Raw genomic sequence first — 15282 nt, forward strand, 5'->3', positions numbered from 1 at the left:
ACAATGGTGTGATCACTCACCAAAGCCAGACATCTTGGAATGTGAAGTCAAGTGGGCCTTAGAAAGCATCACTATGAACAAAGCTAGTGGAGGTGATGGCATTCCAGTGGAGCTATTTCAAATCCTGAAAGATGATGCTGTGAAAGTGTTGCACTCAATATGCCAGCAAATTTGGAAAACTCAGCAGTGGCCACAGGACTGGAAAAGGTCAGTTTTCATTCCAATCCCAAAGAAGGGGAAAGGGAAAGGGAAGTCGTTCAGTTGTGTCCGACTCTTCATGACCGCATGGACTGCAGCCTACCAGGCTCCTCTGTCCATGGGATTTTCCAGGCAAGAGTACTGGAGTGGCAGAAAGGCAATGCCAAAGAATGCTCAAACTACTGCACAATTGCACTCATCTCACACGCTAGTAAACTAATGCTCAAAATTCTCCAAGCCAGGCTTCAGCAATACTTGAACTATGAACTTCCAGATGTTCAAGCTGGTTTTAGAAAAGGCAGAGGAACCAGAGATCAAATTGCCAACATCTGCTGGATAATGGAAAAAGCAAGAGCGTTCCAGAAAAACACCTATTTCTGCTTTATTGACTATGCCAATGCTTTTGACTGTGTGGATCACAATAAACTGTGGAAAATTCTGAAAGAGATGGGAATACCAGACCACCTGACCTGCCTCTTGAGAAACCTATATGCAGGTCAGGAAGCAACAGAACTGGACATGGATCAACAGACTGGTTCCAAATAGGAAAAGGAGTACGTCAAGGCTGTATATTGTCACCCTGCTTATTTAACTTCTATGCAGAGTACATCATGAGAAACGCTGGGCTGGAAGAAACACAAGGTGGAATCAAGATTGCCGGGAGAAATATCAATAACCTCAGATATGCAGATGACACCACCGTTATGGCAGAAAGTGAAGAGGAACTAAAAAGCCTCTTGAAAGTGAAAGAGGAGAGTGAAAAAGTTGGCTTAAAGCTCAACATTCAGAAAACAAAGATCATGGCATCTGGTCCCATCACTTCATGGCAAATAGATGGGGAAACAGTGGAAACCGTGGCTGACTTTATTTTTGAGGGCTCCAAAATCACTGCAGATGGTGATTGCAGCCATGAAATTAAGAGATGCTTACTCCTTGGAAGGAAAGTTATGACCAACCTAGATTGCATATTGAAAAGCAGAGACATTACTTTGCCAACAAAGGTCCGTCTAGTCGAGGCTACGGTTTTTCCAGTGGTCATGTATGGATGTGAGAGTTGGACTGTGCAGAAGGCTGAGCGCCGAAGAATTGATGCTTTTGAACTGTGGTGTTGGAGAAGATTCTTGAGAGTCCCTTGGACTGTGAGGAGATCAAACCAGTCCATTCTAAAAGAGATCAGTCCAGGGTGTTCTTTGGAAGGAATAATGCTAAAGCTGAAACTCCAGTACTTTGGCCACTTCATGGGAAGAGTTGACTCATTGGAAACGTCTCTGATGCTGGGAGGGATTGGGGGTAGGAGGAGAAGGGGATGACAGAGGATGAGATGGCTGGATGGCATCACCGACTCGATGAATGTGAGTTTGAGTGAACTCCAGGAGTTGGTGATGGACAAGGAAGCCTGGCATGCTGCAATTCATGGGGTTACAAAGAGTCGGACACGACTGAGCGACTGAACTGAACTGAACTGAACTAAAGGTTAAACAGTTATCTTATGGCCCAGCAATTCCATGCCTAGGTGTACAGCCAAGAGAAATGAAAACTCACATCCACAGAAATCTGTGTATCTGTTCATAAGTAGCATTACTTGTAAATAGCCCCAAACTGGAAACAACCGAAATGTGCATCAACCAATAAGTAGATAAACAAATAATGGTATATCCTTCCTTCCCTGGTGGCTCAGAGGTTAAAGCGTCTGCCTGCAATGCGGGAGACCTGGGTTCGATCCTTGGGTCAGGAAGGTCCCCTGGAGAAGGAAATGGCACCCCACTCCAGTATTCTTGCCTGGAGAATCCCATGGACAGAGGAGCTTAATGGGCTACAGTCCACGGGGTCGCAAAGAGTCGGACACGACTGAGCGACTTCACTTACAATGAAATATTATTTGGCAAAAAAAAAAAAAAGAAATGCAATACACACTACAGTGTCAGTGGACCTTGAAAACATGCTAAGGTAAAGAAGTCAGTCACAAAAGACCACCAACTGTTAGGATTCAGTCCAGAATGGGTAAATCTATAGAGACAAGATAGATTAATGGTTGCCTAAGGCTGGAGGTGTTAGGAAGAGCTGGGGAGAGGGAGATGCTAAAGGTACAGGGTTTCCTTGGGGCTGATGAAAATGTTCTCAAATTTGATTGTAGTTACGGCTGCACAACTCTGTGAATATACTAAAAACAACTGAAGTTTACATTTTAAAGAGGTGAAGTATCTAGTATGTGTATTGTATCTCAATAAAGCTATCATAGGGGAAAAAAAAGGACCTGGTCTCCAAACCAAACCCAACATCTTCTCTCGAAATAAGCTCCTGCTGCTTCCCCTTTCTGAATAGGACCCCATTATCCAAACACAAAAAATTTCCCTCCTTTTCCCCCTCTAATCCCGTCAGTTCCGGAATCCTGCAGGGTAAACCCTGCACGTTTCTCACACACAGCTCCTCCTCCCGTGGCTCCCTGTTGGCCATCCTAGTGGGTACTCTCACTGCCCTTCTTTGGGGCTGTCACAATGGCCCCAAACCGACTTCCCTGCTTCCAATCTCACTGCAGGCCAATCCAACAGAGTCTCCAGATCAATTTTCCCATGTGGTTATAGGAGACCCCTGAGGACAAAGGCGATTCCTTTCCTTCAGCCTGGGGACTTCTTGAGCGAAGAAGGGCTGTGTCTCCGCCCTCAGATTGGGAACCCTGGGGGTAAAGCCACGTCTATTCCCTTCACTTTGCTTTTTTTCTTGGGGCGGGAGACTGTGTCTTCCTCCTCAAGCCGGAGGCGGCTAAAGGTTAGACTGCCTGCTGCTTCAGACTCAAGTTTTGAGAGTCACATTGGTCTTGCAACAGGTCCCAGTGCTCTCCAGCGCGGACACGGGCCAGCAGGCTGCACCCCATCATTCCCTAAATCTCAGCTGGAAGCGCTCACCACGCGACTTCCACCACCAGACCCTCCCTGGAAGCTGCGTTGCCAACCCTCTGCCTCCGCCCGTAGCCGTGGTAGGCAGCGGCCTGAATCTGCTCCCAGGCGCGGGGAGTCTACTGAAGGGGCCGGGATGTGGGGCTCGCATGTCTTCGAGGCTCTCGCGGTGAGGGCCCCAGCCTATGTGAGAGGGACCCCACGAGGAGAAAGGTCAGGCCTTTCTGTAACTCACCACGCAGGCCGCAGAACCACCCGCGGCGCCGCCATCTTGTTGTTACACGGTTTCCCAGGCGACCAGGACCCTTGTGCTTCTCATTGGCTAATCCGTGAGGAGTCCCTGAGCAACCAGGAGGCAGCGGAGGCGGGTACAGCTGTCTCTACTCGAATTCTATTGGCCCAAGAAGTCTAAATTCATAGCGGGGAGACTGCAAATCCCAAAACCCACCGCTCTGAGCGGACTCGGGGTTTAGGGAAACTTGAGAGTCCTTTCCTGTTACCCCAAGGCACAGAAAGTGGAGAACTGGGATTAGATTTACGAAGCTGCTGGAAGTCTCTGGACCTGAATGTGCAGTCCTGACCATGCCACTGTTTTATTAAATTGATTTTGGGAGAAATTACATGTATCCTGCTGAGCTTGTTTTTCCATCTGATCAGTACAGTACTAAAGGGAAGTTCTTTTGAGCATGAATTGAAACTATACAAGTACTTAATAAATGTTTCTTAAATCTGCATTTCTCTGCTAATTTCTTGGCGCCCCGAAGAGACGCTCAGATTCTATTTCCTTTATGTAAAAATTCGAGTAAGACTCCTGCCGTTGGGTAAGATACTTAGAGTGACTTTGGGTGAGACCCTTCCCCCTCCCGAGCCTCACATGAAAAACAACGTGTTGGATTAGAGCAACTAGAGGTAGTTTTGTTAAGAGCATGGTCTTTGGCACCAGGAGTCCCGGGCTGTGTGTGTGTCCTTGAGCAAGTTACCTTAATTTCTTTTGTAAAATGGGAATAATATCAAACCAGTCAATCCTAGAGGAAATCAACTCTGAATATTCATTGGAAAAGCTCACGGTGAAGTTCCAATAGTTTGGCCACCTGATGTGAAGACTAGACTTGTGGGAAAAGACCCTGATGCTGGGAAAGATTGAGGGCAGGAGCAGAAGAGGGCAACAGAGGATGAGATGGTTGGATGGTATCACTGACTCAATGGACATGAGTTTGAGCAAACTCCAGGAGACAGTGAAGGACAGGAAAGCCTGGTGTGCTGCAGTCCATGGGGTCCCAAAGAATCAGATATGACAGTGACTGAACAACCACCACAAACCCACCCCACAGAGCTGCCATGAGAATTAAATGAGACAATACGTACTGAATACCTACCACAATATCCGCCCAGAGTAAGTTTTCAAAACACTTCCTGCTTTTAACTTTTGTTATCGTTATCTCACAGTCATCCAGCTGTGATGATCTGGGTGTCTTATGATTTCCGGCACCCACTTCCTTATAACTTGGCTCAACTACCAAAGCCCTTTATCTGCGTGTCTCCTACTGCCCTTATTAATATTTTCCATTCGACTCTATAACCTACTGCTTTTAGGGGAGGGCAGGCTCCTTGAGGCATTCTTTACTCACCAATTGGAAACAGAAAGGACCTACCAATTAATGAGCATCTTCCAAGTGCCAGATGCCAAAATTATGAGATTTAGAGATGAGAAAACTGAAGCTCAGAGAAGTAAAGTGACTTGCTCAAGACTGTGCAGGTAGAAAGCAGAAAAGTGGATTCAAACCCAGAATTGTCTGCCTCCAGAGTCTGTGCTGTTTCTTGAAGCTCCCACTTTAGTAAAACAGGCAGGCAAAGATAAGTCAGGGTACAGATGGCACTGATTCTTGGCTAAGGGAAGCATTCAAGTGGAAAGTGTGACTGGAAGTTGGAGGTAGGAGAGCTCTCTTGCCACAAAGCTGCTCTCAGGAAGTTCTCTGAGGCTTAAGGTGTATGAAATGAGAAAGTTTGGGGCCCAGTGTTTTGGGGGATTGGTAGTCAGAGAATTAGCAAACTTATACCATCACCTTGCTTGTGTTCCTTCTGCTCTCAAAGGTAAGCAAGGACCGTCACTATGGGAGGCAGGGGCCCTGGCCTCATGGGCCCTGTTGTGCTCTGCCCCTCACTTCCGCAAGACTAGGGAGAGAGCTGGCGTTTATCCAAGCATCAGGGTTTACAACATACCTCCCTCCTTCCCAGGGCTGGAAGCCTGGCCTGAGATTCTGCAGTAGGCAGACACTCAACAAATATCTAGTTCCTGTGAGGGAGATGGGAGCCCTCTAACCTGGCAGGCAGTTTATTATTTTTTAAAGAGAGAAATCAGAGCCTTATTGTAGAAGGATACATTTTCTTCGTAGAAACTTGGAAAATGATCATAGTCATTTATTGAGGAAACATGGGCAGCATAATTTAATAAGTTTATGGGGCTGGGCTCTGTCACTTGAGGTGAAGTGAAGTGAAAATTGCCTTCAGTTGTGTCTGACACTTTGCAACCCCCCCCCCCCAACCCCCCATGAACAGAACCCCATCAGGATCCTCTGTCCATGGGATTTTCCAGGCAAGAATATTGGAGTAGGTAGCCATTTCCTTCTCCAGAGGGTCTTCCCCACCCAGGGCTCAAACCCGGGTCTCCTGCATCGCAGGCAAATTCTTTACTGTCTGAGCCACCCAGGAAGCCCGGCTCTACCACTTAGCTGGCTGTCTCTGCTCCAGTTACTCCACTGAACCTCAGTTTCCATATCTGGAATAGAGACTCTAATAAAACCTACCTTGCAGGGTTATTGTACAAATTAAATGTGTACAATTCCTCATAGCATTGTTGAGTTACTGTTTTTAGAAAGCTGTTTTCCAAAAACAAAGTTATGAGAGTGAAACAAGAGTCTAAGCTCACCTAATAGTTACTTTTCTGACTTATATTTTTCTATCTCCCATCTTAGGTGGTTCTAGAAATCTTTCCAAGGTCTCCAGGCTCACAAAAGATTTGAGTGTTGAAAGGACATTGGAGGAAAATTTGTCCAGCTTCCAAATTCACCCAGGATTCCTTCTGGATTTTCTGGGGTGGGGGCCACTTGGCCTCCTCTTAGTTCCATCCTGAGGTGGATACTCATTCCTAACAGTTGTGGAAAGGCCCTGGAATGGGAGGAGGGAAGCTCTTTCTGGGCCTGCTCCCCACCTGTGGGATGAGGAAGTAGACCCCAGCCCTGGGGTCTGAGGGTTCTGGAGGCCTCTATTCTTGAGAATAGACTGAGTTCACTTTGCAACTAAGTCATTTCCCAAAGAACCTTTATCAGTTATGACCCCTTTGGCACTAAAGAGTTTATCAATTCCTAGCAGCTCAGGAGGGAGAGGTAAAGAATAAGGGAGAAAGAGGTCCTTTAAGTCCAAGCATTCCTTCGCAATAAAAACCTTGTCATCTTTCCCACCTTCCCCCTCTTTTCCACCCATATCACAGGCATCCTGGGTCAAGCCCATCCTATCTCCTGTCGACATTTAGGACCTTCATATCATATTATGTGTCCTGCCCTTCACCCTTCGCAGTGTTTCAGAAAATATCATGCTCTCTACATTCAGGCCTCTCCTGCCAATGAGAACATCCTCCTTTCCTTTTTCCCCCTGGGAAAAATCCCCTCCATCCTTCAAGAACTAGTTCTAACGTCCCCTCATTCATGAATACCCTCACCCCCAAAGTAGAATTGTTACACTCTACATTCTAAGAGCCCTGCTGCCATTATAACATTCCTTATTCCATTTTGTGATTTTTTTTTTTTTCAGTATGTGTCTCACTTGCAGACTATGAACTTCTCAAGGGAAGGGATCTTTACCCATCTGTCTCATTTGACTCACGGTAGGTGTCAACAAATGGCCTGACAAGGACCGATGAACAAATGGATGGAGGTTTTCCCTTGGAATGCGCAGCCCTCTCTCTGCGGGGGTGAAGGCTGCAGAGCAGATCAAACTGTACTGTGAGACGAAACCCCCTCCCCGCCCCTCCCACCCGTGCCACGTTCCATTCTGTCACCGATCTCAAACACATATTGTGCAGTTGCCCGTGGCGGGACTGCCCTAGGCTGGGCACAGTCATTAAAGAGCGCTGAGAAACCGGGATGGGGAGTCATCTGAGGTGTCTTGCACACTCAGGTTCCTTCTTCCTTTGGTTGCACTGGGTCTTCCTTCCTGCACATGGGCTTTCTCTAGTTGAGATGAGTGGGGGCTACTCTTTATTGCGGTGCACGGGCTTCTCACTGCAGTGCCTTCTCTTGTGGAGCACAGGCTCTAAGACATGCAGACTCAGTAGCTGTGGTGCGAGGCTTTAGTTGCTCCACAGCATGTGGGATCTTCCCAGACCAGGGATGGAACCTTTGTCCCCTGCACTGGCAGGCAGATTCGCAGGGAAACCCCCCAGGTCCCTCTTGTTCTGCACAAACACTCCTTTTGAGTGGTCTTCCCTGAACTAACCTACATATGTCCTCCCCCCATTTCTCTTTTTTCGCACTACCCTTTTGACTTCTTCATAGCGTTTATTGAAGTCTTAAATTACCATCATGGTTAATGTTTTCTCCATTCAAATGGGCTTCCTAGGTGGCTCAGTGGTGGAGTCTGCCTGCCAGTCCAGGAGATGCAGGCTCACTCCCTGGGTCGGGAAGATTCCCTGGAGAAGGAAATGGCAACCCACTCCAGTATTCTTGCCTGGGAAATTTCATGGACGGAGGAGCCTGCCGGGCTACAGTCCATGGGGTCACAAGGAGTCGGACAGGACTGAGCACACACACACACCCATTCAAATGTCAGTTCCATAACATCAGGGGCTATGTCCCCTGTTTTTCCCCACATCTGTCCCAGTACCTGGCACACAGCAGATACTTAACAACTAACTATATTTTGTTATAATATTCTATTATCATTTTCCACTTCACTAATCCTCTCCTCATTTGTGTCTAATCTGATGTTAAACCTATCCACTGAGTTCTTAATATTATTATATTTTTAAGTTCTAGAATTTCCATTTGGTTCTCTTCTATAATCTATAGTTCTTGGTCTTGTCTTCTATGTATCTGAATATACTAAGCATTATTAGTTAAAAGTTTGGTTGATAATTGCATTATCTGGATTTTCTGTGTAATTGTTTCTATTATTTATTGCTCCTCTTATTTTTGTTTGTTTTTTGATCATGTTGTCTTCAATTTCTATGAGGGATTGGGCTGTTGTTTCTTGTTCATTTGTACCCCTCACGCATAACCTTTCATGCTCCCAACCCAAAGCCTAGTGGAGGGTGGGGGAGTTTGCCAGGGCCCCCTTCCTTAGCAAGTCTTGAGCTGCAGTTTCCTCCCCCAGCTCCAGAAATCTGTGGAAGTCTCTGCACAGTTTCTCAACTGTCTCTTCCGGAAGGAGCAATTGCTTTTAGAGGAAAAGCAGTCCCAAGTGAGGGGCTCACATCTTTATTCCCCTTAATTCTCTTCATTGGTAACTGCCCAAATATTTAGTCTGCTATTGCCCCATAATAAGCATTTATTGACTGCATGAATACAGGCATGCAAGGCTTGGAGGTAAGGTGTAATCGCCTTATATTCACTTATTATTCAGCTGTCCCTGACACCTAACTGCCATATTCTGTCTTGTGCTGAGTTAGAGAGGTGACAAGACCTAGAGGGACCTGATCTTGGGTCAAGCTACTAGACAATATTCTTAGCAGACACAATCTTTAGAACAGTGGCCAACAGAAGGAGCTCTTGGAATACTGAGGAACTCCCTCCCTTTGAAGGAGTTTCTAGGAGCAGCAAAATGGAAATTTTCCCAGAGGAAGGGGCTTCTGAGCTAAGTCTTCTTTTTTAAAATCTTTATTTTTATTTACTTATTTATTTACTGGCTCACCAAGTCTTAGTCGTGGCATGTATGATATTGGATCTTTGTTAAGGTATGCAGAGTCCTAAAGGAAATCAGTCCTGAATATTCATTGGAAGGACTGATGCTGAAGCTGAAACTCCAGTACTTTGGCCACCTGATGCAAAGAACTGACTCATTGGAAAAGACCCTGATGCTGGAAAAGATTGAAGGCGGGAGGAGAAGGGGATGACAGAGGATGAGATGGTTGGATGGCATCACTGACTCGATGGACATGAGTTTGAGTAAACTCCGGGAGCTGGTGATGGACAGGGAAGCCTGGCGTGCTGCAGCCCATGCGGTTGCAGAGAGACGGACATGACTGAGTGACTGAACTGAACTGCAGGGTTTTTAGTTGCAGCATGCAAACTCTCAGTTGTGGCATGTGGGATCTAGTTCCCCGACTAGGGATTGAACCCAAGCCCCCTGCATTGGGAGTGCAGATTCTAAGCCACTGGATCATGAGGGGAGTCCCTTGATCTAAGTCTTATTAGTACGTCAAGGCTGTATATTGTCACCCTGCTTATTTAACTTCTATGCAGAGTACATCATGAGAAACGCTGGACTGGAAGAAACACAAGCTGGAATCAAGATTGCCGGGAGAAATATCAATAACCTCAGATATGCAGATGACACCACCCTTATGGCAGAAGTGAAGAGGAGCTAAAAAGCCTCTTGATGAAAGTGAAAGAGGAGAGTGAAAAAGTTGGCTTAAAGCTCAACATTCAGAAAACTAAGATCATGACATCTGGTCCCATCACTTCATGGGAAATAGATGGGGAAACAGTAGAAACAGTGTCAGACTTTATTTTTTTGGGCTCCAAAATCACTGCAGATGGTGACTGCAGCCATGAAATTAAAAGACACTTACTCCTTGGAAGAAAAGTTATGACCAACCTAGTTAGTATATTCAAAAGCAGAGACATTACTTTTTACCGACTAAGGTCCGTCTAATCAAGGCTATGGTTTTTCCTGTGGTCATGTATGGATGTGAGAGTTGGACTGTGAAGAAGGCTGAGCGCCAAAGAATTGATGCTTTTGAACTGTGGTGTTGGAGAAGACTCTTGAGAGTTCCTTGGACTGCAAGGAGATACAACCAGTCCATTCTGAAGGAGATCAACCCTGGGATTTCTTTGGAAGGAATGATGCTAAAGCTGAAACTCCAGTACTTTGGCCACCTTATGCGAAGAGTTGACTCATTGGAAAAGACTCTGATGCTGGGAGGGATTGGGGGCAGGAGGAGAAGGGGACGACAGAGGATGAGATGGCTGGATGGCATCACTGACTCGATGGACGCGAGTCTGAGTGAACTCCGGGAGTTGTTGATGGACAGGGAGGCCTGGCGTGCTGCAATTCATGGGGTCGCAAAGAGTCGGACACGACTGAGCGACTGAACTGAACTGAACTGATCAGATAAAACAACTGAAGAAGGGCTTTCCTTAAAGAGAAAACAACTTGGGTTGTAAAAGAGCCTGGGGCAACTAGAGATGCAAGATGGGTGTGGCTGTGGGCTAGGGTGTGATATATATAGAACCCAAAACAGAAGGCTGGGGAGAAAGGAAGGGCTTTGAGTCACACTAAGGAGTTTAGCGCCTGGGAACCCAGCCCTTGTCTATGCTTCCAGCCATCACTTCCACGGGATTGACTCCCCGATAATATCTCTACTTTGGCCACTTGCTCCCAGTGACTACTTACTGAGTGCCTACCATGTGCCAGGCACTATTCTAGGCGCTTGGCATGTATCAATGAACCAGATTCGTGTCTCACATTCTTAGCTACCAAAGAGACTTTTGCTAGGCTGTCTCTCCACTACCTCAACTGTGGCGTGTTTAAAGTGGAACTAAACATCTAAGCCGGAGAAGGCAATGGTACCCCACTCCAGCATTCTTGCCTGGAAAATTCCATGGATGGAGGAGCCTGGTAGGCTGCAGTCCATGGTGTCACTAAGAGTCGGATACGACTGAGCGACTTCACTTTCACTTTTCACTTTCATGCATTGGAGAAGGAAATGGCAACTCACTCCAGTGTTCTTGCCTGGAGAATCCCAGGGACGGGGGAGCCTCATGGGCTGCCGTCTATGGGGTTACACAGAGTCGGACACTACTGAAGCGACTTAGCAGCAGCAGCAGCAGCAGCAGCAAGGAGTTTAGGTCTGATTCCTAGGGGATGTAGGGGCTATGGATTGAGATTTCCCAAGTCAGGTTTGGAGAAGGTGTATGGTAGGGCAGGAAAATCTAGAGACAGACTAGGTTCTCTCTTTAGCTCTGCATTAATCTGCCCTTCTTGGGTCCTCAATTTTCCCATCTGTAAAATGGGGCACTCTCTAAGCTCTTTAAGTTTTGCAACCAGGGTTCTGTCTATCCAGATGGTGTAAAGACAGAATGAAGCTGCTCAGAGGGCAGGAGAGGAAGTTTGAAGCCCCACTTCTCTCAGGTACTAACAGACTCCAGTCACAAGTCCCAAACTCTAAAAAGTCTTCCAGCACCCACCAGATCTCCCAACCACTAGCATCTCAAGCTCAAACAACAGCAGAGACTCAGGACGTGGAAATGAAATTTCTGGGGTTTGTAAGAATGTTTGTGCAGATATGAGCTTGGCATTTAAGTATCGTCACACAAATCTGCAGCATGGAGAAAGGAGCCAGGGTTTAACCTGTCTTAGCCGCCTCTTTGTAAGGGGGAGAAGGCTGCCTGCCCAGTGAAATGGAGTCAGTTTCAGCAGAGCAATCTTGGGCTTCAACCTGGGCCTCTTGTCTCCTGGGCCAGGGCCCTTCTGGCATCTGCGCCTCATGGACTCTCACCCACCCACTTCCATCAAAGGCAGCCAGCGTGGTGAGGTTAAGGGTTAGGAGCTGCCTCAGGTGAAGGAGCTGATGGGGGTGGGCCGTGATAGGTGAGGCGGGCTTACCTATCGGCGTGGGGAATTTGCTCAAATAGTATCGCGCTCGCTGAGCATGCAAGAGGTAGCGGGATTAATGCCCGCCTTCTCCAGTTCGGGGCCTTACTTGTGGCTCAGCTGGTAAAGAATCTGCCTAATTTGCAGGAGACCTGGGTTTGATCCCTGGGTTAGGAAGATCCCCTGGAGAAGGGAAAGACTACCCACTCCAGTGTTCTGGCCTGGAGAAGTCCATGGACTGTATAGTGTCACAGAGTCGGACACGACTGAGCAACTTTCACTTTTTGAGCAGGTAGTGGAGGGCTCCACCCACTTCCTTCCCTACCCACGTCCTCTCCCCGGGAGCCTCAAGATTCCTGCCCCTTCCTTTTCACTTCCTGGCTTTCACCAGCCTGACTTTCAGGGTTTTGTTTTGTTTTGTTTTTTCCTTCATTTCTTTTTAGCCAGGGCTGGAGGCCCTAAGGGCTCACCCAAGTTTTTCTGAGGCTTGCTACAGGAGGCCCAAAACCGGAGCAGAGAAGCGAGAGAGGGGAATTTCTTTTATTACCGGGCATGCAAACGAGACACAGAATAGGCTAAGGAAGGGAGAGTGAGTGAAGCTGAAGCTGGGCTACAGAAAGAACCCTTGGGTCCTCCAGGAGGGAGCCAGGCAGGGAATGAAGACTTAATCGGTGACTTCTAGGACAGCCCCGGAGGTTACATACACGGCTGCTGCTTCAGACAGACCTGGATGCAATTCCACCTGAAACTGGCTCCTCCTCTTGTTACCTTGGGCAAGTCACTTAATATCCAAGCCTCAGTTTCTTCATCTGGAAAATGGGGGTAATTATGGAACCTGCTGCAGAGTCCCACTGAGAGAATAAAGTGAGAGGATGTATAAAGAATAGAGCAATGTTCAGGCATCTTTGTGATTCACCCTATCCCCCCACCCCTGGCTGGGACTTCACAGACACCCCCACCCCAAATCCCTTCTCCTGCAGTTTAGTTAACTTCTGGTCCTCCACTAGCCTTCTTCCTATCGCTCTGAGACTAATACAGACACCTATCTGCTGTTTTCTTTATCCAAGTCACAAGTTGCTAGGTCTTAGTAAACTTCAGAAATAATCCACTTCAGTCTTCTCACCTGAGGCCCGGAGGAAATGGGCTTACCTAGAAGCTAGGTTTCTGGGTTCCTGTTACATTTCACCTTCATTTTCACAGAAATCTACCCACCCCACTTTTCGTGCTACCCAAGCCTTTCTTCTGAATCTTGGAACGGTCCACAACCTTACTTTGAAACCTAAATTTATCCCAGCCTTTCCTCCTTCAGCGCCTACCCGCTGCCTCAATCTCCTTTTAATGATACTTTAATTTTGTAATTCTCTGGCAGTTCTTTCAGAGAGGTACAGTTTCTGGCCCCAGATCCCAGAATTGATAGGTGATTAAACCAAGATTCAATCCCCACTCTGCAGGACTCTGAGCCCTGGGCCCTTTTGACTGACCCCCAGCTGCCTCTGGGTCTGCCCACCTCCCATGCCCTGGGATGTGCCCCAGTTCCACTCCAGAACCTGTCTGTCACCTGCCAGAGCTGTGGAGCCGGGGCCTGGCATCCTCAATCCCAAGGTCTGTAGAAGAGCAGCAGTACCCACCCCACCCCAGAGGCCCTCCTTCCTTTCCCTCCACCCCGCCTCCCTGGTTTACCCTCCTTCAAAAGCAGCCAAGCCCAAAGAGGCCTGCAGACAGCCCTGAGTTCCCCTCCAAAAGCTGCTGCCCAGAGAGCCACAGAGAGCTTCTCAGGATGAAAGGCTTCCTCTTCCTCCTCTTCACCATCAGCCTCTTGATTATGGTTCAGGTAAGAGCAGCCCCCTGGAGTCCCTGGAACCACCACCCCAGGCTCCTCAGACCTGCCTGGCAGCGGGGGGAGGGCCTGGAGGCTCCTGGCACCAAGCCTTCCTCCCATGGAAACCAAGGCCTCCGGACACCTGGCTCCCAGCCTTCCAGTTCTTCTGGTTGGGGTCAGACTGTTGGAAGGTTTCCCCTGAGCATTGCTGCCTCTGGTACTTGAGGCTGGGGCACCCTGTCAGTGACAGCACACTGAGGCCCCCAAAGGGTGTTGTCGAATAACAGGGGATGAAGAGGCTTGGGAAGACAGCCCTGAGTGATAATGGCATCACCCCCAGGGAACTGGGGAAATGGTACTGTTGGGAGGGGGGCCGGGAGAGGCTCAAACGGAGCCTGATGGAGGTAGCAGGGAACTGCCACCCCGGGTGAGGAGCCTGAGTGTTTGGCAATGCTAAGAAGATAGAAATCTCCCATTCCAGAAACAGCTAGAGTCTCAAGATCAACTGCTATTCAAAGAGGCAGCTTTGGCAGCATTCTCAGTAGAGGAGAAGGGAGCCATCGAGTTCTCCATCAAGAACAGCCTGATCAAGCATTAAGGACACCTTGGTCACCATCAGAAACAGCTTAATCTCCATGAAGCACATCTTTAGTTGCAGGGTGATCAGGCTTTGAGAACAGCTTGATCACCATCTGGCCATCTCTTTGGGGGAAAAAGCCACACCCTCCCTACCTCCACCCACCCACACTCTACCAGGTGCTTTCTCTCCAGCGGGTCTCATGTGACCTCCCCCCACGACTATGATGGCTCTTCTTCCCATTCCTTAGATGAGGAAACTGCAGTTCAGAGAGGCTAAAGCCCTGGCTGGGCTATCAAGGTCAAGGCCTGGGGCCACAGATTTCCCTACCTCCTGCATGCTGGAGGTGCGGGTGGCCTGGTGGGCATGAAAGGAAGGTTCCGGGGCACACAGACCGGGGACTGCCCCTGACCCTGCCTGCGTCGTGGCCCAAAGCCGCCAGCCCTCCCCACAGGACGTTGTGGCAGAAGTCACAACCTTTGGGACAGGGAACCGGGGGCTACAGTCTGGGGGTGGGAGAACTGGGTCTCTAAACAACACACCTGAGACTCACCCCTCCCCGGGCTTGCCCCACTTCTCCTCTTGCAGATACAAACCGGAGTCCTGGGAAGAAACCACACCATCACCACCTACAAGAAACCCAAAAGTGGCTCCCCAGCCTTCAGCAGCCTGGCCGGTGGCAGCATCCTTTTCTTCTTGACCAATACCCTCATTCAGCTCTTCCACCTCACCTGAGCTGACACGCCCCAGCCCTCATCTCATGCCCCCCGAGACAGCAGCCATCATCACTAGCAGGAGAAGCACCCCCAATTCTTGGGAGGCGCTGATGCTAGAGATGAGCAGGTTGTAGGAATTGATGGGCAGAGCTTGGGGTGGGGCCCATGGCCGACACAGGGAGGTTCTGACATGGAGGAGGAAGCACCACCCAGCCGGGGCTCAATAAAGCTGTTGTGTACTTGGAGCAAGGTCCTACGTGTGGTCACTGG

At 48.4% G+C, this 15282-nt stretch overlaps 2 protein-coding genes across 4 annotated transcripts in view; one reads left to right on the forward strand and one right to left on the reverse strand.

Annotated features, from left to right (window-relative positions):
- The window catches only part of UBXN11 (UBX domain protein 11), a 30282-nt gene extending 26892 nt beyond the window's left edge, over positions 1-3390 (reverse strand). The window contains exon 1 of one of the 3 annotated variants that reach the window (XM_040229618.1): positions 3328-3390. The gene's annotated coding sequence lies outside the window, so the exon portion shown is untranslated. The remainder of the gene's footprint in view (positions 1-3327) is intronic. The other 2 variants (XM_040229621.1, XM_040229619.1) reach the window with 2 other exon arrangements.
- A 10047-nt stretch (positions 3391-13437) lies between these two features.
- Positions 13438-15257, forward strand: CD52 (CD52 molecule). The gene is made up of 2 exons (XM_040229704.1): positions 13438-13731; positions 14885-15257. The coding sequence occupies exons 1-2, from the start codon at positions 13678-13680 to the stop codon at positions 15029-15031; spliced, it is 201 nt and encodes a 66-aa protein (XP_040085638.1). The 5' UTR covers positions 13438-13677; the 3' UTR covers positions 15032-15257.
- The last annotated feature ends 25 nt before the right edge of the window (positions 15258-15282 follow it).

This window comes from Oryx dammah, unplaced genomic scaffold (assembly GCF_014754425.2).
Source record: "Oryx dammah isolate SB20612 unplaced genomic scaffold, SCBI_Odam_1.1 HiC_scaffold_27, whole genome shotgun sequence".
Taxonomy (NCBI): domain Eukaryota; kingdom Metazoa; phylum Chordata; class Mammalia; order Artiodactyla; family Bovidae; genus Oryx; species Oryx dammah.

What these genes read in the sequence shown, in the direction of transcription:
- CD52 (XM_040229704.1), top strand. Translation starts at nt 13,678, where the DNA reads ATGAAAGGCTTCCTCTTCCTCCTCTTCACCATCAGCCTCTTGATTATG. An exon ending in GCCTCTTGATTATGGTTCAG is followed by an intron (nt 13,732 to 14,884) that starts GTAAGAGCAGCC and finishes CTCCTCTTGCAG; the next exon opens with ATACAAACCGGAGTCCTGGG.